At 46.8% G+C, this 23,007-nt stretch overlaps 1 protein-coding gene across 2 annotated transcripts in view; it reads right to left on the minus strand.

Annotated features, from left to right (window-relative positions):
• Positions 1-408: 408 nt before the first annotated feature.
• PLD1 (phospholipase D1) overlaps positions 409-23,007 on the minus strand; it is a 62,352-nt gene continuing 39,753 nt past the window's right edge. For both annotated transcript variants that reach the window (XM_051781700.1, XM_051781698.1), the window contains 11 exons: positions 21,135-21,263; positions 20,673-20,791; positions 20,404-20,517; positions 15,000-15,110; positions 14,246-14,334; positions 10,769-10,882; positions 9,585-9,637; positions 8,547-8,681; positions 6,633-6,786; positions 5,908-6,022; positions 409-5,371 (listed from right to left, as the gene is read on the minus strand). In XM_051781700.1, the coding sequence (XP_051637660.1) occupies positions 5,147-5,371; positions 5,908-6,022; positions 6,633-6,786; positions 8,547-8,681; positions 9,585-9,637; positions 10,769-10,882; positions 14,246-14,334; positions 15,000-15,110; positions 20,404-20,517; positions 20,673-20,791; positions 21,135-21,263 (1,358 nt within the window). In that variant the 3' untranslated portion in view covers positions 409-5,146. The remainder of the gene's footprint in view (positions 5,372-5,907; positions 6,023-6,632; positions 6,787-8,546; positions 8,682-9,584; positions 9,638-10,768; positions 10,883-14,245; positions 14,335-14,999; positions 15,111-20,403; positions 20,518-20,672; positions 20,792-21,134; positions 21,264-23,007) is intronic.

Genomic DNA, 23,007 nt, shown 5'->3' on the forward strand with positions numbered 1-23,007 from the left:
CCCCTGGAGGACAACAGGCAGCTGCTTCTTCCTCTGTCTCTGCTGAATTTCCTTCACTGGAAGTTAAAAGAGACAGTGGCAAGTTAATTCTATTTTGGAGACAGAGCGTTTTTGTCTGTGCCTTTCATAATGCTCTTGGATTATTAAAACTCCTTTAAAACAGGATTTTTTAATCTATTTAAGAAGTCCAATTTTCTTTCTATGCTGCTTCACCCCAGCAATTTCTCTCTCCCAGGAAAACCCAAAATACTCGAGTCTAGCCGTTTTTATTGCAATTCTAGGCCTTTTCCCATCACATCTCAGCTGCTGGGGCAGCACTGCCGATGCACAGCAAGGGCAGAACTCAACCCAAAGCAGGATGAGGCCACAGCCCCCCAAAACAGGCAGAAACAACACCAAAGCCAAACGTTCCAACATGATGCTCAGTTGTATTTTCAGTCCATTAATACACATTCATTTACCAGATACAAATGGAGTGGAAAGGAAAGCGATCATTAGCAGGAACAAGGATACAAAACTCAATTCCAGCAGCCTTCACAGAAGGGATATTCAGTGTCACAGCGGCACTGTCGGAAGGGAGGGACGCACGGAGACCTGCGCTCACACCCCAAGTGGAAGCTCTCCTTGTGTGGATTAGTGTAGCTAGAGACATGATTTAAAAAAACCCCGAACAACAACATTCCAAAACTGACTTTGACACCTTTTGTCATTTCCCTAGTGTCAGGACTAGGGAAAGATGGAATTATTTACACGGAGGAGATTTTATGGAAAGACACTGGAAGGTTAAAAATAGAATAATCACAAATACTGGAAAATACAACAAGAAAGCAGGCAGGCAAAGGAAAATAGGAAAAAAAAGTGACACCCCAAGAGGATCATTGCATTCAGTGGTCGATGTGCAGTTGGTGGGGCTGTTCCACTTTGTTACACTTAGATTTACAGGCTGGCCTTGATTCACTGCCATGACATTATGCTCCCGGTTTAAACTGGGATACTGCAAAGCTCCTGGTTTCAGCAGGATCTCAGCAGTGCAAAGGAGACTGCTTGTTTGAAACCATCTGCAGTACAAGTGCCACAAACTGTGATAGTGTGTTCACATCTCGTGGGGCACCCAAGAGATGCCAACCTCTGCCCATATCCTGGTCTGGAGACCACTGGCTTTCTTCCCCTTGGCCACCACAGCATCCTACCATGAAAGGCTCTGCTGCTGGTGGAGAGGTGTCAGCTTGGATCAGCATGGATTTGGGTCTCTACATTCTGCAGGAGAGGGAAATGGCATTATCCTACAGGACTATTCAGACTTACATATCAGTGTCTCCACAAATGCAGCTCTGTGCCCAGACAAACCCCCTGACTGTCCTTGCTACAAGTGCACAAGACTCATTACGCTGAAATAACAACAGCAAACCACATCTGAGCTTGATTGTACAGGGATGTTCCCTTGGAAGGAATACAGATACTGTAAATTATTCATGGCAGGGTCCCAGGAAGGCAACACCTGCACCAAGGTCCTCCCAGGGACAGCACCAGGACTGCAAAATCATGTCGTGAAACCTGATCAAAAGAAAGGAAGAGGGGAGCATTGGGGGTTTAATCCAGCAAAGTTCACACCAAGTCAGGGGACAAACTGAGACCAATAAACCAAAAACTGAGCCCAGCACCTTGCAACTGCCATGGAGCACTGGAGTGGTTCTCCTACAAATTATTTTTTAGTACAGTTCTTGCATATGATGACATTTTATCCCTCATTTTTTAAACCATGCATTAACTTCACAGTGAAACATTTATCCAGTCCAACATCTATAGAACAAAACATGTATTTTAAAATATCAGACCATTAAAAAATAAGGAAAGGAGTGTGAGTTCTCAAAGTGGCACGTTAAAGAATAAATTAAAGGGAAAAGAAGTGTTCTACTCGGGCTGAACTACAAAATAAAGTCTGAGCCTGGGAGAAGTTCTCATTTCCTACAGTTCTAACAAATAAATGTCACAAGAAACAGCTGACGTTTCTGGGGTTGCTAGTGCTGGAATCCACAGCACTTGTTACAGCACTGGGTATCTGTGAGCGACCCTCTCTGGTTTGAAGGTGTTGAGCCCACGCTGGTATGACGGACTAAAGTAGTGATTGTTCAGGTGCAGAAATCAACTCTCTCAAGGTGTTCAACCTCACAGGCTTCTTAATATAAGAAACAAACCTGTAGCTGACAGGACCCATGGAGCCAACTCCGGACAGCACAGCCCGTGGTGTGAACGAGTGGGGCCTCCACTGGGAATGGCTCCAGCCCCATCGTCAGTTTGGGGCGAGCAGTGCTGCATCCATGGGGGATTTGGTGACCCCACGAGCCCCTAGGGATGTTGGGCTCTCTGCTCCATGCTGAGGCTGCTGTGCACACCCTGCTTGCATTTGAACGTTACTAAGTTCCCAGTATCAGGAATTTAGCACCAACACAGGGAAGGGATGCTCAGCATGACGCCTCTGTTCCTAAAAAGCGAAGCCTCCTCTCACACAGAGAGCCAATGTCAGGCTCTCTGCTACCTCAGTAATGAAAGACCTTCTTAATTAGCACCTTTCCATACAGAATCAGTCAATTAAATCTCCCTCCATGGCTCTGCTGTGTCACTGAGGACCAGCAGCCATCACATGGTGGGCTGAGTGTTGCAGAACCTGGGTGGTTTTTCCCAACAGCAGCCTGGAAGAGGGGGGAACTTAACATCCCTGGAGTTAGGAAGCCCCAGTAATTAGCTATCTACCACTTTAAAAGACAATGTAAGGATAATTTAACAATTACAAAAACCTTTGCTAATATGAGGACGGGTACAATAAGAGCACTTGGAAGATGACAGGAGTCTTACATTTCAAGGTTCAGTGTACGGGTGGCGGGGTTGAATGCTTCCTTCTCTACTCTGAACACAGATCTGTATGGCTGACAGGGACTCTCTGGCAGGCTGTAATTGTTTGAAGTCAGCAGCTTTGTTCAAACTAAAACACCTAAAAACATCAGGAGAGAAAAGCTCCGAACCTGATGTGAAATAAGAAGACACCTTTGATCTTTCTTGATCGCAAATGGTCAGGGCACATATTGCTCTGGCTCTCCAGGGGGTGAACCCAGGTCAGTATTTTTAAGAGAAAAAAAATGAAGGGAATGTACTTCTGTGCTTACAGCATGCCAGGTAAAAGCATCAACCCCCCGGACTCCAGTTCATCACATAAAATGCTGCACATGCACTTCTAACAGGTGAACCAGACTACAGATGCACCAACAAAAAAGGAGTATAACAGGCAACTGCATCTACAAAACACAAGCATAAAACAGTGGAAACTGAAGGAAGAGGCTGAGACTGGGCTGCCCTGGAAGAACATCCTTATTCGGGTTGTTCCTTATTCGGGTGATGCAGCAGGTACAGAATTAGCTGGTGCTTCTTTACAGGTCTGAATGCAGGAGGGAATCAGCTAAAATGTGATGCCAGATATGTTTTGGGGATAGGTAGGTGACTCTTGGGATTCTTTTCCAGTTAAAAGCAGGTGAAACTGTTGGAAGAGCCAGAAAAGGAAAAAATAAACTTGCCTGTGAACTAAAACATGGCTTCACTTGGCCTTTTGTCTAAGGAGTGTTGGGCACAGGTATAATCCAGCTAGGGAAGGGATCCCTGCATGCAGGGGCAGCAGAGGAGCTCAGCCTCACAATCCTTCAGATCCAAGTCTCCTCAGGCATTTCTCATGTTCTCTCAGTGTTTGACACAGCACTACTGACTGCCAGGAACACCTCTAGTTGGAGCTGGACATGAAATCAGGAGACATGGCTCATTGCAGGATGGGGGATAGAGATAAGGGCCAGGATGGTGCCCACCACACGAGGTCCTAATCCAGGAACAGTAGTGTTTTTCCCAGGGATGCTGTATTGAACAGCTGTTGTGCTGCACAGGGAGATGCAAAAGAGCTTTGGAAACCATTTTATGGAAATGGAAAACAGGACTGGGCATGAGGAGTTTTACCTCTGCTTGGGAAGACACGTCCTGCATGACTGAGCTCAAGATTGTGGCTGGTCTAATAACAAAGCAGAGCAGAGACAAGGCTTTGCCAACTGCTCCCCTTCCCCCTTGCATTCACCCCATCTACAAACCACGTCAGCTCAGTTTGAGCATGGTGTCAGCTTAATGGCCTTTCTCTTCTTTTAAATAGGGAGGAAAGGGATGGAAATGAAAATCTACCATAAACTGCCAGAAAAATGCATGAACGGAGGGCCCCGAGTGCAGAGCTTGGTTTGTCCCACGCCAGCTTTTGAGTTTCTGTCCCATTACACACGGTGCCTTGCTTTCCTGTGGCTCCAGAGACCTTAGGATTGAGCTGGAACCTTGATCCTCTCCTCAGGAAAGCCATCACGCACAGTGGGACCAAACTGACGTGCTGTGTGTCTGCAAAGGCCAGCAAATTCCACTGATTTCCAGCGCCTCTGGCTGTGTTGAGACTGCCCTTTGCCAAGCCTGAGGGCTGCTGATTGCTCCAGCTGCAATAGGAAAAGGGTTTTTTTCTCCCAAAGGGAAGAAGAGACCAAAATTCTGATTCTGATACAAGATTGTTAGTCCGTTTCCACTTAAGAAGGGAAACACCTACACTTGGAAAGCTGTAGGACAGCCCAAGGCAGAAGCAAGTGGCACTTCCCAACAGCACCAGGGCTGCACAACATGCTCCGACAGTGTGTGAAAGGGGTGAGATGGGGGACTCCAGTGAGCCACGGTGCAGATACCCAAAAGCCTTAAAAAGCACACACAGCCCACGACTCCTGCGCATCCACAGCACGATCACAGTACGTCTGCAACCACAGGATACAGCTGGCAGTGGTAACAACATCGATTGGGATTGAGTTCCTGTCCTAGGAAGTGGCCTGTGTCCTTTAGATGCTCAGAATGTGCCTGAAGAAGTAACTCCTTCAGAGGTTAAACTTCTCATTTGCCATCGTCTCCAAGTCTTTCTGCTCCTCTCCTTTGCTAGTGTCGATTTGTTTCATGTTCCTCCACCAAAATCCCTAAGAAAGGCACGTTAGCTTGGTGGAGATGTTTTTCGCAATAAAAAGCTTCCCAAAATCCCATACTGTTCATCAGCTCTCCTGAGAACAAGACTTTAAAAGGAAAAGCAGTCTGCATCTTCTTAAGTCCAAACCTCCATGGGTACCATGGACTCCTTTGTTCCGACCGAGGGAAGCAAGTACTCTTCCTCCAGAAAACGAAAGGGGAATTGTACTAAAAACCCACGAATCTTTTTTAATTCTTCTGCTGCTTTTGCAGGATCATCATTTGCTAATTTGGGCTTGCTGATGAAATCACGCAGTTGGGTTAAATTATTCACCTGGTCACTGGGAAGGCATCGAAACACCTGATCAAAACAGAAAGGAGGAATGGCCTGTTAGTGCAGGGGAAATGCTACAATGCAGAGTTCCTGAGAAACACCAAAACATCCAGTACAAATTCCCCAGAATGGGAGTGACTTAACAGCCCAAAGAACAGGGAGGGAAGAGGTGTGTGCCTATCCACGATACCACTAGAGCAAGCAGAGGGGAAGCTCCAAGACTTTTTCTGATCATCGCAAAAGCTCATTAAAAGACAGAAGTAAAATTTGCTCCTGCCCCAGTTACACTGTGACTGACTACAAGTAATAAGTACTGATACAAACAGAAGGAGAAATCAGATCTCCTGCCTTCATGGGTGCCGTCACATTCTGAGGATACACAAACTCCAGTTTCTTGTTCACAGCTCTTGCATCCAACTTTACTCGTTCCCTCAAAGCATCTCTGAAGGTCCAACCCCAGGAGCTGGACCTGCTTGCCCTTGCCCTCCCTGTGCTGCTTTTCCCGTTGGCATCTGCTGCCTCCATGTGGGATGGAGAGAGGGGAGAGGCACCACGTTCCTCACCTTATCAAAGATGGTAGCATTGCGAGCTGCTGTGGAAATCCACACCTCCTTGAAGAATTTGTCACATACGGGATCCTGGTGTTCCGGATTGAGATCAGAGCCGCCAAGGACAACCCTGAGGAGACAAGGGGATGGATGCTCAGGGAGGCTGAAGCATTGGGCACTCCCCCTCTCTTGAGAAATGCCAGGAGATTAGAAGTTTCCTTGGGACCTGCCAAACCCTCCCAGCACCCTCCCACTCCCATCCCCTGTGACAGTCTGCCAGCTGAAATGCTGCTCCATTTTCTCCTTTTTTTTCTGCGCAGTAACTGTCCAGATGGGAAATAGGGTAGCGGGAAAAAAAGGAAAAAGAAGAAGGTCTTAGAGAAAAAATGGCAGTGTTGTGGGCCAGATGGCTGCTCCCAGTGAAGAAACTTCCATTAGAAAGTGACATTGCTACCCGAGATTGAGAGAGTGTGAAAACGGGATGTGGAGGGGAAATACCACTTGTTTATGAGCTCTGCTAGAGAAATCCTGGAGAAAAAATGATCTGTGATGCCAAGCTGCTGAGCTGAGGACAGGAGCAGCGTGAGGAAGGCCAGTGAAAGAGCACCAAAACTGGGCTAAATCCAGGCCAGGCAGCACTAAAATTGTTGCTCTGAAAGGCTGGGGGCACGTGTCACCCTAAGCAAGCCCTGCCTGCATCCCCACTCCCTGCAGTGCTGGGCCAGCCCCACGAGTCCCACCTGAAGCAGCGCAGCCGCAGGGACTGGGCAAACTTCCCAGCGCTGTATTCCTCCCCGTCCATCACGGAGGGGACGGTCTCCGTGTCCTGCACGATGATGGCCATCTCGCTGTCCCGCTTCCCCAGCATGCTGCGGTCGTTGATGTTGGCAGAGCCTGGGCAGGGGGAAGAGGGAGCACAGGCAATGCCCCACTGCTGCACGAGAGCCCCCATACACCCTCCATCACCACCCGCCACCCCCGGGCCCTCCACATCCCTCAGCTCCATGGGGACCATCCATCACTAGGGAAAATCCCAACCAGAGGGCTTCCTTCTGGAAACACAAACCCTGAGCAACGGGATTTGGTGGAGAGGAAAAAAAACCCAAACCACTAATTTTTGCAGGATTCAACAGCTCCAGGCTGGGAAGAATGTTAAATCACAGCCATGCCCAGGCCAACAATTTCAAAAGTTTACTCTGTATATAACTTCCTAGATGCTTCTGCTGAAGGAGCCACAGCTTTAAATGTCTTAACTGCATTTGGTTTGGATGCCAAGTTACCTGAGACAGGATGGGTTCTGTGGGTAAATCACAGAATCCCAGAATGGTTTGGGTTGGAAGGTACCTTAAAGACCATCTCATTCCAACCCCCCTTCCATGGGCAGGGACACCTTCCACTACACCAGGTTGCTGTGGAAGGCTGTGCCTTTCAGGGGGGTTCTGCTCAATACCAGCTAAGCCTTTGTCCCCCAAAGAGGTTTCTCTGTCCCACACAGCCAGCAGAAGGCAGGGGGTGGGGGAAAGGATCTCCAGACAGAGCCGCAAGAGACCCTTGTGGCAGCAGTTAGCCATCAAGCCTTCCCAGGGACTGGATTAACTCCAGGGGAGCCAACACCTCCAGAGGAAAAACAAGCTAAGCCCCTCTCCTTCTTTTCACCTCCTGCATAGTTGCCCCAAGAGCATCTAATTTCTGTGCACTCTCTTATGTGAAAAAGGGATGACACTGGCACCCTATCCCCTCACCACCCAGATGGATGCAAATGCTGTGTAAAAATCCATCCTCAGGCTTATAGGTATAGAAAATAGAAATTCAGAGCTGTCCTAGGCCCCCAGACCATCCCAGTTGGAACAACACTGCTCCTGTTTTAATATCAAACCACCTCTGAGCTGTTGTGCACACTGGAGAGGGGATCTGGCCCCTGAGAGGGTGCCAGAGCAGCAAACCTCACCACAGGTCATCTGAGACCACAGGCTGGATCACTGCTTTGAAGTGGGGGAGTATTTTGACTCTTGCAAAATCTGGTATTAAATTATTTGTTGGCAAAGTTTTTGCTGATGCTATAACAGCTCAAAAAGGGCTTCTTTAAAGAAACAGGCTGAAATTCTGCTTTTCTGCTGCAGTGTGGAACTCTGAGCCTGAACTGTCTCATCTTTGCTTCATGTTCTCATAATAAATATGTTAAGAGAAACGGATGAAATAATATCTATTACTCCTTATAGCATATTGCCCCATTCTTAGGAAACAGAGCTGATACATGACACATGTTGTCCAAACCTTCCAAATTTTTCAGCACATTCTGTTCTTTCAGGAACAGATGACAAGTCTCACAAATCTTCCTGCTCGAGCAGAGTTTGATACAAGACAGATGGACAATATTCCCTGCACTGGGATTCTCTTCACGGTTACACACAGATTTAAAACCATTTTAGAAAAACAAATTAAATGACAGCCCTCCGAATCCCTTCCTCCCTCGTGATGAATTTATGAGGTTGGGTTTTGGGTTTGTTTTTTTTAACAGAAAAATATTTCTCAGCAAAGAAATGACAACATAGAAAAGCCCATGGAACCACAGCCTGCACTGTGCTTGGGGATGGGAAGGGATTGATCCAGGTACAACCCAGTGGTCCAAATCCTTCCTGTAAGCTCCTGCTCACCGATTATAACCGTGTTGTCATCAGCAATGAGCAGTTTGCTGTGCACATAGATGAGCTCCGTGACTAGTTTTCCTTCCAGCTCTGCATATGTTCGAAGTCCACAGAATGATATGTAGTTTATCCACTTATCTCCAACTGAAAATTAAAGGACAACAAAAACGATGGGATGAGGGAGGTGGAAGAGAGAAGGAAAAGACCCTCTTTACATAAAGACCCACATAAATAACAGTTCGCTTTTCACTTAAAAAAAATAAACAGATAATGGAAATAAGTTTCTTTAAAAATAGACTTCAAAAGCTGCCTGTGGGCTCTCAGTGCTGCTCTGATTTGCTGCCTGTTCAGAGACTTCCACTTCAGCGAGAATGACCCCAATCTCCCTGGCACAGCACACAAGGGTCTGAACATCTTAAAATAACTGGACTCTGCGACTGTTTTTCTGCAGATCCTGCAGAAAGGAGGCCGGAAGCAGGTGTTTTGTCCATGCACAGTATGGAAAATGTGTCCTACTTGTGTGCAGGTCAGATTTACACCAAGACCTAGAACGAATGAGGCATTATGCACATTCCTAGAGTTTGTGATACATGGGTTTTCATGGTACTCTGATTCCCAGCAGAGCAAATTCCAGCAGGCATCCTCGTGGCAAGGAAGCAACTCAGCATCCTGCTTAGGCAGGTTTTTCCTCTAAGTGTTTCACAACTGCCAGAAGCAAACCCTGGGTGGGATTCACAGGGGATGCTGAGGGCTCATCGCTCCCAGAAGCGTGACCCCTCTCAGGACATTTTCCAAACAACACAATCCCGAGCAGCTGCAACTGTGCCGTGCTCCTCCCTGGGGTGCTCCCCTCCTCCGGATCGGGGCTGCATCCAGGCGTGAAGTCTGACAAGTGGCCATGGCTCACATGACCCAACAGACCTCGCCATGGGATGACGGTTCGGAAGGAGGTGGCTCACAGCCCCACGAGTCCAGAGCATGTGTTGTATTATGTGTTACAGCGGTAACAAGACTAAACAACACAGAGGAGAGGAATAAAGCTCTTACCACCCTCTGCCTTCAGCTGAGCCAGGATTGAGTTTTCTCCTCGGCACATAGTCCTGGAAAGAAGGTAGGCAGCCATCAGCACCACTGCGACTCGAGGCAGCAGCATATGCTGGAGCAGAACCAGGCAAGGTAAATCACAAACAGAGATGCCTCTCAAATACCCCATGCAAGCAGGAGAAACAGGGTGCTTCCAGAGCACATATTTTTTCCAAATAACTGTTGATACATCAAGGACTGCTCATTTCCTAATGGAGCTCATACCAACCCAGCATAGAAACTGGGGAGCATTTTTGCAGTGATGGTAAACGTGTGACAAACAGAGCTGCTACCCTGTGTGCCACTGGATGTGTCTCTGTGTTCGGGATGTGAAATCAGGTTAAGAAAAAACATCAGCACGTGCAGAATGCCATGTCAGGGAGTTTGTGGGATTACAGTTGGGCTGGAAAAGCCACAGCTGGCATCTCACTGAGAAACAACCAACCCAAGGGCAATTTCTCAAGACTCATGGTTGTCCCTGCAGAAAAAAGCTTAGGCAGAAGGGTCTGGTTAGGGGGACATTTACCCCTTCTGGTTAGGGGGACATGCTGCTTCCTTCCTGCCCCACTCATCCTTCTGGAGGTGCTGCAGGACACCTGCAGACCAGGGAGATTTCACTCTGGGGGGAGCAGCAGTCTCCATAGGCTGACTGTGTCCTGGTCATACCATAACACAGCAGCTTTCCAGTAAAAACATTTTGCCTTGGGTCATTTTGCCTTCCTCTACAGCCTGTTCCCAGCACAAGGGCTACCTGGCACTGCTGCTTTTCAGTCCTTGCCATGAGACCAGCTGGGTTGCAAGTGCCCCCCCAAACATCCATCCCAGAGCAGGGGAATCACAGTGGGGAAGATGCCACTTCCTTCATGGGGCCAGTGGGCAGAGCCAGGCCAAGTATTGTCCAAAAAGACAGATTTGGAGACAAATCCTGGTCAGCAAGTCCTGGCTGGATCAGCTAAATGGAAAAAAATCATAGAATCATAGAATGATTTGGGTTGGAAGGGACCTTAAAGGTCATCTTGTTCCAACTCCCCTGCCATAGGTTGCCCAACGACCCATCCAACTTGGCCACGCTGATGGCAGGTGGGGTCTTGAGGACCCCCCACAGCAGGGGGAGGTGTCCAGGGAGGTGTCCAACAGCCCTGCAGTACCTGTAGTTGAAGTGCATGATGGCCTGCAGTGCGTTCCCCCCGCCAGTCGAAATGTCTCCTTCAAACCCAGGCAGCAGCGGGATCACCACGTACACTCGGAAACGCTTGTTTTCCCTGAAATGACAGTTTGGGGGAGTAACAGCCTGGAAATGTTACAGCTTCATACAAGGTAAAATCCCCTTGGTTTCACTTCCCCTGTGCTGACTGACTTGGTTTCCACCCAAGGCTACCACACAAATTTTAACGGAGCAAAGCATCAAGTGCATTTCCAGTTTCAGGTCTTCATCACCCACCATCAGTACTTCCATGAGTGTTCCTTCAGGAGGAGAAGGAATACTTTACTGTCAACAGACAACAAAAGAAGCTAAAGGAAAAGAACCACATTTTCATGGACGTTCAAGGGAAGGCTAAGTATTTTACAGACTGTGTCTGTCACTACAGAAGTTTGTTTTGAGAACCCCAATAGCCCAGTCCTGCTGATACTAGTGCAGACTGGAGCACACGACTGCTTGACACGGCACAGTGAAGGTCACAGAGCTATCACAGGCAGAAATCCAAAATCTAACCTGACATTCCACTGCCTCCTGGTTTTCAGAAGTCAGAAACATCACACACAAAAGGTGGAAAAAACTCAAGGCACAAGCTAAACATTGATCATTTGTGGAAGGCAAGTATGTCACTGATACATCAAATGCCACAAAAACTCAGTTCCAGAGTTCCCTAAACTAATCCACACCCTAATTGGGATCCCATTTGGAATAAAAGCTACAACCACGGCACTGCTTGGGGCTTTTCTCAAAGCCGACCCCTGGGTTTTCTCCACTGACCAAAGCCAGATGCATCTGCTCTGCCAGCACTTCCCAGGTGCCCCTGGATGCTGTCAATTCCCTGTCCTGCACCCAGAAGGAGGAAGGGGAGGATGATGCTCCATGGAAAGGTGCTGCCACTAGATGGCAAACACAGTTTAAGCAGCACAAAATCGCTTCGGGAGCAGCAGTTTGAGGATAAGCCAGTCTGAAGTGTTCGTTAGAAGTATTCCTTCCCAGAGCAAGCCGTGCCTGTGAATTTAAGGGTGTGGCAAATGTGAAGCACTGGGGTCCCATCTGAGCTGTGACGGAGAGACTGAGGACCTGAGTGTCTTTAATTTCAAGCAACGCTTCCTCCTATCTGTGCTGTGCACTGCAGACTGGCTTTAGTTTGCCAGCAGAGCTCAGAAACAGTGAGGACTTACCCATACACAAGAGACTGTGAAACCAAGTCTGTTTATATCATGAAAGAGATCTACCAACAAAAGCATTCCCCAAAAAGCAACTTGTTTGTCTAAGGCCAGTGTTTATGAAACTGGTCAGAGAGCCACCCATGAAAAAAAGAGGAAACCAAGAAAAGAACATTATTAATAACATCAGTAAAAAATATTTAGTCTAGAAGAGTGAGAAGTATACCGGCTTCACTAGAGACTTTAATTTACAGTTAAACATCTGTGTGTCACCTACACTGTTTTCCTGGGGCAGTTTGGAACATGAGCATTATGATACAAACCATTTAGGTCTGAATTTACTTCTAATCTTAGGCAATGCCAAGCACTCTGGAGTGTGAAGAATTTGAACCTTATATTCAGTGAGAAATCACCAACATTAAGCTGGCACAAAATTGGAGTACTGGCATAAAATTGGAGTAATACAGAAGTGAGCACCACATCTGGAAATGGGTCACTGAAGAATCTGTGTTAGACTTTTTAGTATCCGGACAGAATGACACCCATTACATAAACTTTATATAACAGGAAAATCTTAACAGATTAGCTGGAGAATTTGCTGCTACCTCAGCAGCATTGCTAATAGCAGGCAATTGATGCAAGGGACCCGTGGTAATCAGTCCCCAAAGGCAGGAAAGGCAATCCAGAGTGGCTTCCCAGGGGAATGCTGATCAGCACAGAGATCATCGAATCCTAGAATGGTTTGGGTGGAAGGGACCTTAAAGCTCATCCAGTCTCAACTCCCCTGCCATGGGCAGGGACACATTCTCTGGGCAACCTGTGCCAGTGCCTCACCACTCTCACAGTATAGAATTTCTTCCCAATATCCAATCTAACCTTGCCCTTTTTCACTTAAAGCCATTCCTCCTTGTCCTATCACACATGCCCTTGTCCAAAGCCCCTCTCCAGCTCTCCTGTAGCTCCTTTAGGCACTGGAAGGTGCTCTAAGATGCCATGTCCAGCTGCCTGAGAGCCTTGAGGTTGCAATGCAAACACCAGCAACACCATTTTCAGCAGCACTGGCACCACTCCTCATTTACCCTGGGTGAGAAAATCCATCCCATATTTTCATCTTTAGCTAATTTCAATTAATTTGGGCTATGAACTGCAGCTCACACAGATCACAGGAAACTCCACCCTGTTGTTAATGGCACAGCAGATAACACCCGGGCCCTCCCAGTTAGAATAGTGCTCCTCTTTCCGTAGTGCCTCCAAACAAAGCCTGGCTTGTAGGAGCTCCAGAGACCTTGCAGATACCTCCCACACCCCAGTGGCTGACTCTATGAGGTTGGGGGCCTTTACCCAAGTAAGGAATTTCCACGCTCAAGTGCCAAAAAAAGCAAAATTTCTGTGACCCTGGAGAGAGCACATCTAGGAAAGCAGCCCCTTCAAAGCTCTAGACAACTACAATATGGAAAAAATAATTAGTGCAAGAAATATCTTCCTTTGTGCATGGTGAAAAAGCATATGAGAGATGAAAGGAAGAAATTTAGGAAGTTTTCTGTATATCAGCCCAGCAAGATCAGGATACAGTTTTAGACCATGAAATATATGTCTCTAAAAGAGAGACTCCAGGGGAGCAACCTTAAGCAGGGCTGCCTAGGATCAAAGTGAAGACAAGCTACTACTTGTGGCATTAATGTTATTGTGGGTTTAAGTGTGCTGAAGCAAAAAGAGTGCCTAAAACGTGGTTGGGTTTGATCCATCCAGGAACAAACGATGGTCCCCTTGCAATGGTTGGAGGTTGTGAACACCCTCTAGCATGTACTAGAAAGAGTTATTCAAACAATAGCTGAGCCCTGCAATTAAATCCTCAAAATGTCTTTGCTTCCCCCATTTGAAGCCAATCCTCTCTATAGATGATATAAATAAACCACAAATCCCAGTTCACCGTTCCCACCCATTCACTTGCCTGACCACCCAGTTGAAGGCAGGTTGGCTATGGAGCAAAGGTGTCACTGAACCAGAGCTTAAAGGACTTGACTTTAAACAAGTTCCATAGTTAAAAATACATTTGCATGAGGCTAAGTCCAGAAAACCACTTTCTGGCTGCAAAGAAACCACTAAGGAGTCTCACTGCTGTGAACACAAGCAGATGTTCGACTGCATCAGTTCTGCATTGGCACAGCTATTGTACAGCTGTGTCCATTAAGGTGTTATTTTGCACCACACCGTGGAAATGCATCTGGAAGACTTCCACTGCCTTGTTAAGAACAGGTTACCTGTGAGCTTTAAGAATCCTCTGAGCAATTGCATCGCCGATCTTGTTCCAGACAACTTTGTCATCAGCACAGCTAATAAAAAACTGGTTCTGCAGGAAAAGCAAGCAAAGCTACTGTCAGATGCTGCCAGCAACCAACCAAAAATACTTGCATGCTTTGTTTCAGACCAAGAGCAACTAAAGATAGCCTGGTTTGTGTGCCATTGGAGTGGAGGCTTTTTTTAATTATGATTAAATGATATGTGTGTCTGTGCTTGTTTAAGGAATGAATTGGTCCTTATTAATCACACTCCTTAGAAAGTTCATGTAAAGAGCAACCTAAAAAGAGGCTAAAAAAAAAATAAGAGAATAAGCATCTCCATTCAGCCAGCACTGAGTGTCACTCTGACACAAGAGATTCCTGCAGTTGAAGGCTGAATGGATGAAGAACAGCCCTGTGAGTGGGAGGTTTGGGCATGCACAGGGGACACTGCAAAGCCACAGAAGGGACAGGAAGACTATTGCACAGGCCATGAAAGCTGCTGGCAATTTTGCAAATAGCCTTATAAAGGAGAGGTCTATTTTTTCCACCTCATGGTCAGAAGGCTGTCAGGGTAAAACCCATCAGTTTGGCCTGAAGACCACTGAAGCTGATGGAGCTCTCTGAATTCATAAAAAATTAAGACCAAACCTCAAGAAGTAGAATGACCCTCCTGACGGAGGCAAGCCATGCCCAGAGGATCAGGACCCTCCTGCTTTCCCCCACTGCCACTCACTTCTATGTAGATGTAGTGCTTGCTGTTCTCTATCACGCTGATGTAGGCCTTGTGGATGGACTCCTCGTGGTATTTGATGCCAGCTGACCAGTCAGCAGCAGAGCGGATCACCTGGAGAGCAAGAGAGTAACACCTTCAGCTCAGCCCACCCAGAACACACCACAGCACAGCAGCTGAATTCCTCGAGAGGCAATGCTCTGCCCTGGCAGTGTTCACCCGTCAGGATTTCACTAAATAAGGTAATACATGCGACATTCGTGCTGCATTTGTAATCAGGAGAAAGAACATTCAAAACTGGTATTAATGCTTAATGTTTTGATTAAAGACATCAGTGGCCTGTTCTGTTGCTGTGTTCCTGCCCTCTCCCACCTGAGCACGTCCAGATGCAACGGAAGTAGCACAATGGAATTTTGTTCTTGCTGAAGGGCTTATGATAAACTGCTTTTAAAACAACCTGAATTTCCAAGCTTTAGGTGTGCACATCCCATCAGGGACCTCCTGCCCAGCACTTCAAAGCTAGCCTTCATTTGGGTCAGTGTGTTTTTCCCACAAACAGCCTGTACACAATCATACACTCAGTCTGGTAACACAGGCCTTGTATTTTTGTCTTCAGCACTCCTGATCATTTGTTTCTTCTGCCAAATTCTTGCACAAGCCATCCCATTTGTGATTACATGACTTTTAAAATTTACAGTTCAGCTGCCCACGTTCATTTATTAGTTTTTACTGGAAATCCACTTTTAAAGTAGATCCTGCAAGATGCCCTGGGCATGTTCAGCCCCTCCCTCCTGCAGTTTTTGTGCAGGAGAGCCAAACCAATATGAGAAACAACCTTTGTTCGTGCTCTATGCCAGGCTGAGCAAGCCCCACAGTGACCAGCATCCTATTCTCCCCAGCCAGATATGCTGTGGCACCTCCTCCTCCTGAACTTTGAGTCAAGAGGAAGCCACACTATGCCCCAAGTGACTTCTTCCTAGATGGAAATGTAGTTTTTAATTAAGTGTTGGCAGAGTACGTGCTTGGGAGAAACAATTACTCATGATTAGCCTCTGTCTTTAAACATTGTCAAGACAAAACCATAGAAACAATAGCCTTAAAAATATCTCAATACAGCCATTATACCAGCACTCGGGGCCAGTCCCAGACAGGACAAGATCCAAGTGCTGAGGACCTGTGAAATGTGTGTGTTGGAACACACAAAATCCTGATCTCTTGGGATCAACCACATGTGGGAATCAACCACTTCTTCCTTGGAAATCCCTCCCATGGATTTCTTCTAATTCTCCATGTCCAGCTTCTGCCTTGCTCCATGTTACTCCCCCTGTTCCCCCAACATCCCTGATACCCTGTCCCTGAGCTCTGCTGGCCATGGCATGGCTGACGACTCTCAAGGGCTAATTAATTACCAGTAAGAAGCAGCAGGTAAGGATTTGGCCCTTTGGCCCAGGTGCTGCTTTCCTGAACCAAATCAATCCTCTTGTCTCCGGAACACCTCTGGAAGTGGCACTGATGGCCATTGCTGTTAAGGAGCACACAACTCCTGAGCTAATTCCTTCACTTGGACAGAAGGAGTTTTCTCCCAGAGGTCACTGAAGAACAGACCCTGCAACTCTCCTATTTGGCTGCTCTCTTGGTCAACAGGAGGGAGCACTCCTTTCCAGCACCATGGCTTCCCAGCACATCATCCACCTGCCCTTCCCTGCCTTCCTCTTCACTCCTCCACACCCCAGGCTGCCTGCTGTTACAGAGCCATCATCCCTCTGCCTCATCCCAAAACAATGTCATGGCTCATTCCAAAAAGCTGGCACAGCATCACTCAAAAAGCTTATGTCAGGTGCAACCTCAAATCCATGCGTGGAGGGAAGAAGAGGTGTCAGAAGGTGCTGGCTGGGACAGCAGAATGGGTGTAAAGTGTTCCAGCTTGGACCTCAAAGCTATTTTTCATAATTTTAAAAGGTCTGCAGCCACAGGGGCAGGTGAGGAGGTGGCAGGACAAGGCCACCAACGGCAGCATTGCATGGGTGCAGCATGCATCCTAAGGAACCAAAGCTGTGGCACTCACAGACACATACACACACCTGGAAAGTTTCTTAAACAGGTCTTCCCATATCACTGATGTTCCATCTCACACTTCTGTGCATCTCCCCTTCTCTGTCAAGGTATTTAAAGTGAGCTGGTTCAAACCCAACCTATCTCCAAGGGAGAAAAGGCCTCACACTGCCCAGCAGAGCACCTCCCATCCAGAGCTGGAGTCTTCATGCTCCTGCCTCTCCCCTCCCCTCCCTTAAGCCTCTCAATAGCTTGTCATCCCTTTAAGTTCTCTAACCGATACAGGGATAATAAATGTGATGTTTGCTGAGGGCTAATGCATAAACCCCAAACAATCTGAGCTCTCACACAGACTTCAAAGAGGTAAGGGCGTTAGCTGCTGCCAGAGCATTAAATTTTCATTGCATTTCCATCAGGAACGGGATGTTGCCTCACCACGTCACATCTTTTGCAACGCTGGCTTTGGCAGATAACTGCAAACTCTGGAGTGGAAATAGATGGAAAAAAACCTGGCACTGCCTCTGGCAAATGGCTATTTGACTCCTGCAAGAATCAATGTACTCTTGCAAAAAGCATGTTGCTGTTGCTAGCAAAGCCCAGAAGTTCAAATGAAAAAAGATGAGAGACCATTCCCGACTCCTTTTCTTCCTTCCCAGACTGTACCTCCACAGCCTTTCCCACGCACACTGCATTCATCCTCCCTGCCCAGGGGAAAGCCTTGTCAGTGCTGCTCCTGCTATCCCCACCCTCCAAATATCCTGCTCCTCTCCTCTGACAAAGGAGAGCAAAAACAGATGGTACAACGAGGTTGGAATCTGTTGCTGACAGGTCAGTGGTTCAGGCTTGCAGCAACATTGCAATCCTCATGGATCTTTTGTGTTCTCCCTTCCTCTGATCTGCCCACAATTGAAGACAGATTTGCAAACAAGGCTCAGAAACAAGAAACCCAGCAGCCAGGCTTTCCTCAATCACCCCACAGCCAAGGACAGTCCTGGGACAATGGATTTTACCTTAGGGCAGTAACTTCTGCCTATAAAGTCCCTATACAGCATCAAAATGAGAATAATATGAGTTTGGTTGTTGGCCAGTCACAGGATGCAATATCAAGAATAGGAACAATATTGCTCTAGTTTTTCTGGATTAAAAAGCTGGTGAAAGATTTTAGGATATCTGCTTATTTCTGCACTGGCCTGTACCAGTGAAAGATGTGAGCACCTACAACCCTCAGCTGTGAAACTAATAAAGGACAGGCAAGAGGTTGATATTCCCATGACTGGAGGAAAGAAGCCACACAAGGGTGCCCTGATGCACACCCTGGAAGCTCCAGAAGAAGGCAACCAGGAAGGGGAGTTCAGACCCAGGCTGCAGGTGTCCTGTCTCCCCACCTACTGAATCAGCCAAATCTGAAACCTCCATCTGGAGGAGAGCCTGAGCCACTCATGGACCCACAGTGCGACTTCAGGGATTTTCAGGGCACTTGTGTCATCTGGGGGCTGATGGAAACCAGGCCAGTGTGGGCATTATGGAGCAGACAGTCAGAATTTCAAAATCTCTGCCTCTGAGCTCGAGGAGGTCACCCAGAAATCATAACCCAGCTGCAAGCAGCCTGGGGACCTGCAGCCAGGCAGGGCAGATAAGCCCCCCCTCACTGCTTCCATGGGGCTTGGTGCTCCAAGTGCTCTTCCCCACCAGTTTTCCCTCATACCAGGAAGGCTGGTATATAGCAGAACAACATGTTTTCACCCTAATATCATCTAGTTTTATTTATCTGGCTACATGCAGGGCTGGGCTACTCTGACGGATCTCTAAAAGCTGCAATTTGACATAAATTAGCAATGAGCAAGGTAGTTTCAAATGAATAATTTACAAGACAAACCTGCTCCTTTTTTGCTGTTTATGGCATCACTGAGAACAGCCCCTCATTTCCTGGATGTATCAGTTATTTGCAATGCCCCAGAAATGTGGTGGCCAGGCTAGTTTTCCAACAGCTCCCCCATCACTCAGCACCGGTGTCTGGAGCATTCCACAGTCACCATTTGAGCTCCAATCTCCTCTCCCATGGGCTTATGCCCTGAGCCAGCAGCTCTGCAGTATGGACTGAAGGGAAGTTGAATCTGTGTTGTTCTCAGTTTAACTTCTCCTTTGGGAACTGCTTCCAGTTCTGTAATCAGTAGAGCTTAACTTTTTGCTACAGCAAATCCCATGATTTAAAAGTTGCAGCTTATCTTGTGGTTAGAATGTGCTCAGGGGACACAAGCCCCATCAATTCCATGAGAACAAGACTTCCCAAGAAGCTGGTGTCACAAACACAGCCAGGGAGGCATTTACAGCCACAAGGAAGCACACTGATTCCTGAAGGAGGCTATTTCCCAACAAGCTGCAAGCATTGCTTTGGAGGCTGATGTAAAACACCCCAGACCCCTGAAACAAGATCCCTGTGCTGGCCATCCCTCACACCATGCAGGGAGGAGCAGACAATGCCCTGGCAACCCACAAACCCAGAAAAAAGCATCTTATTTCACTAAGCTTTCGCAAATGTTGCTGTTTTCTGGGCAGACCACTCCTTACGAAGAGCAAAAGCATGCATTTTTCCTGGTTTTGGTCTAACTACTCTTACTTCATACATCTTTTATCCACACAATGGTTTTGCTGCTTCAGCATAACTATTTTGACTTTGTACTCTTCAACAAGTTTGTATTTCTGCTGGGTAGCAGGAGTATTTAATACATGCACTCAATAGAGGTATCTTGGCAATTCTGACTGTGAGGATGATTGTCACAAACGAGACTGTGGGCTGACTGTGTGGAACTGCACAGGACCCACAGGGCTGCCTGGTTGCCTAATAAAATGCAGATGAAGTTCAAGGCAGAAAACAACAGCCCCAAGACTCCAGTTAATGCTGGGCTCTTGCTGACCACTGCCCATCTCAGTGAGGCCTCAGGGTCTGGTATACTGCTCTAAGATCTGAGATAAATACTCAGTGACTCAGTAACCTCAACCCATCAGGTCTTCCCAAATCATAAAAAACAAATGTTAGGTGCTAGATGAAGAGCAGCAGAAAACAAACCAGAAAACCACACAGCTATACAAAGTCATGGTGTTCCCACAACTTGAGTACTGCATACAGCTTGGTCCTCTTACCTCAAAGGTGGAGGTATAAATTAATGCTTCTCTACTGAAGGAGTTGCATTATTTTATTGTAATTGAAGATCTGAGCACCTAATCTGTGAGTTAAATGAAATAAGAGTTTTGCATTTTATAACTCAAGTTTTGCAGAGGGTCTGTCAGGAATCAACAGGATGATGCAGAACAAGCTCTGATAAGAGTGTGTGAGCAGGAGACCATCAACACCCACCTGGACTGTGGCAGGAACAGCATCAGGCACCTGATACTTCAACTCATTAGCAGTTTGCTGAGATTTTGGCAACAGGAATGGGTAGGACAGGGATCGATATTTGGGCTTCATAATCTGCGCAGGGGAAAAAACAGATAAAAAAAATCCTTGAAGAGATTGCAACTTATCACAATAACATAAAGAAATAAAATGCATGCCTACAGAGGGTATGTGGATGATGCAGGGCTGTGTTTATCTCCATGCCCCCAGCAGTGATGCCCACATCCCACCTTGGTGAAGTTCCAGCGCTGGATGAAGTGCCGGGCGACGTCACGAGCGGCTTTGCCGTGCACCACGGAGGAGATGTCATGCCAGGGCATCCTTGGGGTGGTGTATCTGTCAATGAAGTCTACAGGAAAGGAAAGCACATTTCAACTTCCTCAGACAAAGGACAGGAATGTGGAAAATCGCAGCATCCCCTTCCTCTAACTAAAGTTTCTGGGACACAGCACTGAGAGCCAGGCAGGTGACTTATGCAGTCACCTGCATCCACAGGCATGGACCATTACTTTATAACTGGCCCTAGAACCTCTCAAAGTGAGTTTTGCTGCTTCTTCCTGGCAGCCAAACCAAACCAGCCTCATTACCTCTGGCTTAGAAGCACGAAAAATATGGTTTGAGACTGAAAAGATATGAAAGAGAGTTTGGGGGAATGCCAAGTAAAAAGACTTCCAGGGTGCAAAGGCACTTACCAGCAAAAGGCTTGTCGAGTTGAACCCAGTCTTTAAAGACAAAGTTGCAATAGTCTTTTCCATGCCAGAACCTGGTTTCCCCCAGCAGTTCACCAACACCTGTCTTCAGGCTGCGGATGGATCCTTTATCTGTCCCGGGCAAACAAAAACACAAAGACATGCTCCAAAGTCACGGCCGACCCTCACACATGGCTGGTGAGAGACTCACCACTACAGAACAGCACTGGTGGGACCTGCCAGTCCCAGGCAGCTGAAGCTGATTTCTCCCTAGTCTTCCTGTTGCTTTCAACGGATGCATATTAATATTTTTTCTTCCCTATTTTAATATTTGTTATACAACCAAAACAGGTTATATGTATATAAGAGTCTGTTACAGAAACAAAAAGCAGATGCTGAATTCTTTATACACTGGACAAAAAAAAAAAATCACCCTATAATCATTTGTCTTTCCCCAATCTTATGACACCTGGATATTCCCATCTGGCAGAATTCACATTATTCATATCATCTACTAAATATATTTTAAAATACTAATTAACTAATTCCACCTTCTCTGCTAGAGGATTTATTACTTTGCCTCTCTAGCAGGGTGTATTTCCTCTAACAGAACTAGTCTTTATTAACTAGAATGAGACGTTCATGTTCCCTCATTAAGTATTGTGGGTTTACTCTGTTTATTTTGCTTTTTCCAAATAAAAATGTCATCTTTTGATACAAGTTTACATGTTGAACAGGTTCCAAAATTCACCATGATTAAAAATGGTCTAAAATTTTGTAGGTAGGGATACTCCCTCCTAACAGGATCCCTTTTACAAAGTACATATTTTTGTGCAGTGAACTCTTATGGCCTAGACCATAAGAAGTTAACTGGTATTATCTCCTGACCCTGAGAGCAGCCTTCACCTACAGTACCAAATACCAGCGCAGTAATTTTGTAATAACATGCCAGGAGCACGTTAACCTGACCACATCACCAGGCAACCATAAAACAAACAAACCATAGAACCCCTTAGCACAAAAAAACACCCCTTTCAACACTCAACAAAATATACACTGGCAGCAGCACAAGACTAGGTTACACAAAGCAAGCCCTGCCAGCGCTGCTGTGACCCCACTGAGCCGAGCTGAGCCAAGCCATGCCAAAAATGCCATGCAGCAGGTATGCAACACAGCTGCCCTGGGGAGCTTGAGCTTCTAGTGAGAGTCCAGGTGGAGCTGGGGAATTGCTGACTCAACATGCTCGAGTGGGACTGGGTGGGATACACCATCCGGCCAACACACACTCCGTGTGCCGAGCTCCGATGACTGTACAGTGACTCACGAGTGAGCATGAGTGACCACAGGGGAGACTGCACATCACTGCCATGAAGCAATGGAAAGCCCTGGTTACCTGCCACTGCTTTGTAACCAATATTTCATAATTGGCAATAAATGCCAAAGAGGAAGGCATTTGAAGGAGGAAGATATTGAAGAACTGCTCCTCACTCTGTACCAGAACTCAGGCATCTCGGTGAGGTACCACATTGGAACAGGGCCTTCCGACACCCATCTGGAGATGGGAACAGCTCAGTGCTCACAATCATCCAGTTCCCATCTCAACTGAGTGTGCTTTCCTTGATTTTAGTTAGGGGCAAAAGAAGGAACCCAAGTCTTTGTCGGAACATAGGTCTGACAGCAGCCACTCTGCTGTTTCCTCTCTCTGTTTGCATGTCTTCCCGCATCAGGCTTACTTTTAGAGTATCCAATGCAGAAGTTCCCAGTTCCAGTAACAAGCCCCTTCCTTTGCAGAATGAGAGCTGCTGAAATCATCATATATCAGAGCCATTTCCTCAACCATTCCCTGCTGCTATTACTGCAAATTTTTTGTTTGTTT

The sequence above is a fragment of the Manacus candei genome, unplaced genomic scaffold, assembly GCF_025592945.1.
Source record: "Manacus candei isolate 608988 ecotype Guabito, Panama unplaced genomic scaffold, ASM2559294v1 h1tg000015l, whole genome shotgun sequence".
Lineage (NCBI taxonomy): Eukaryota > Metazoa > Chordata > Aves > Passeriformes > Pipridae > Manacus > Manacus candei.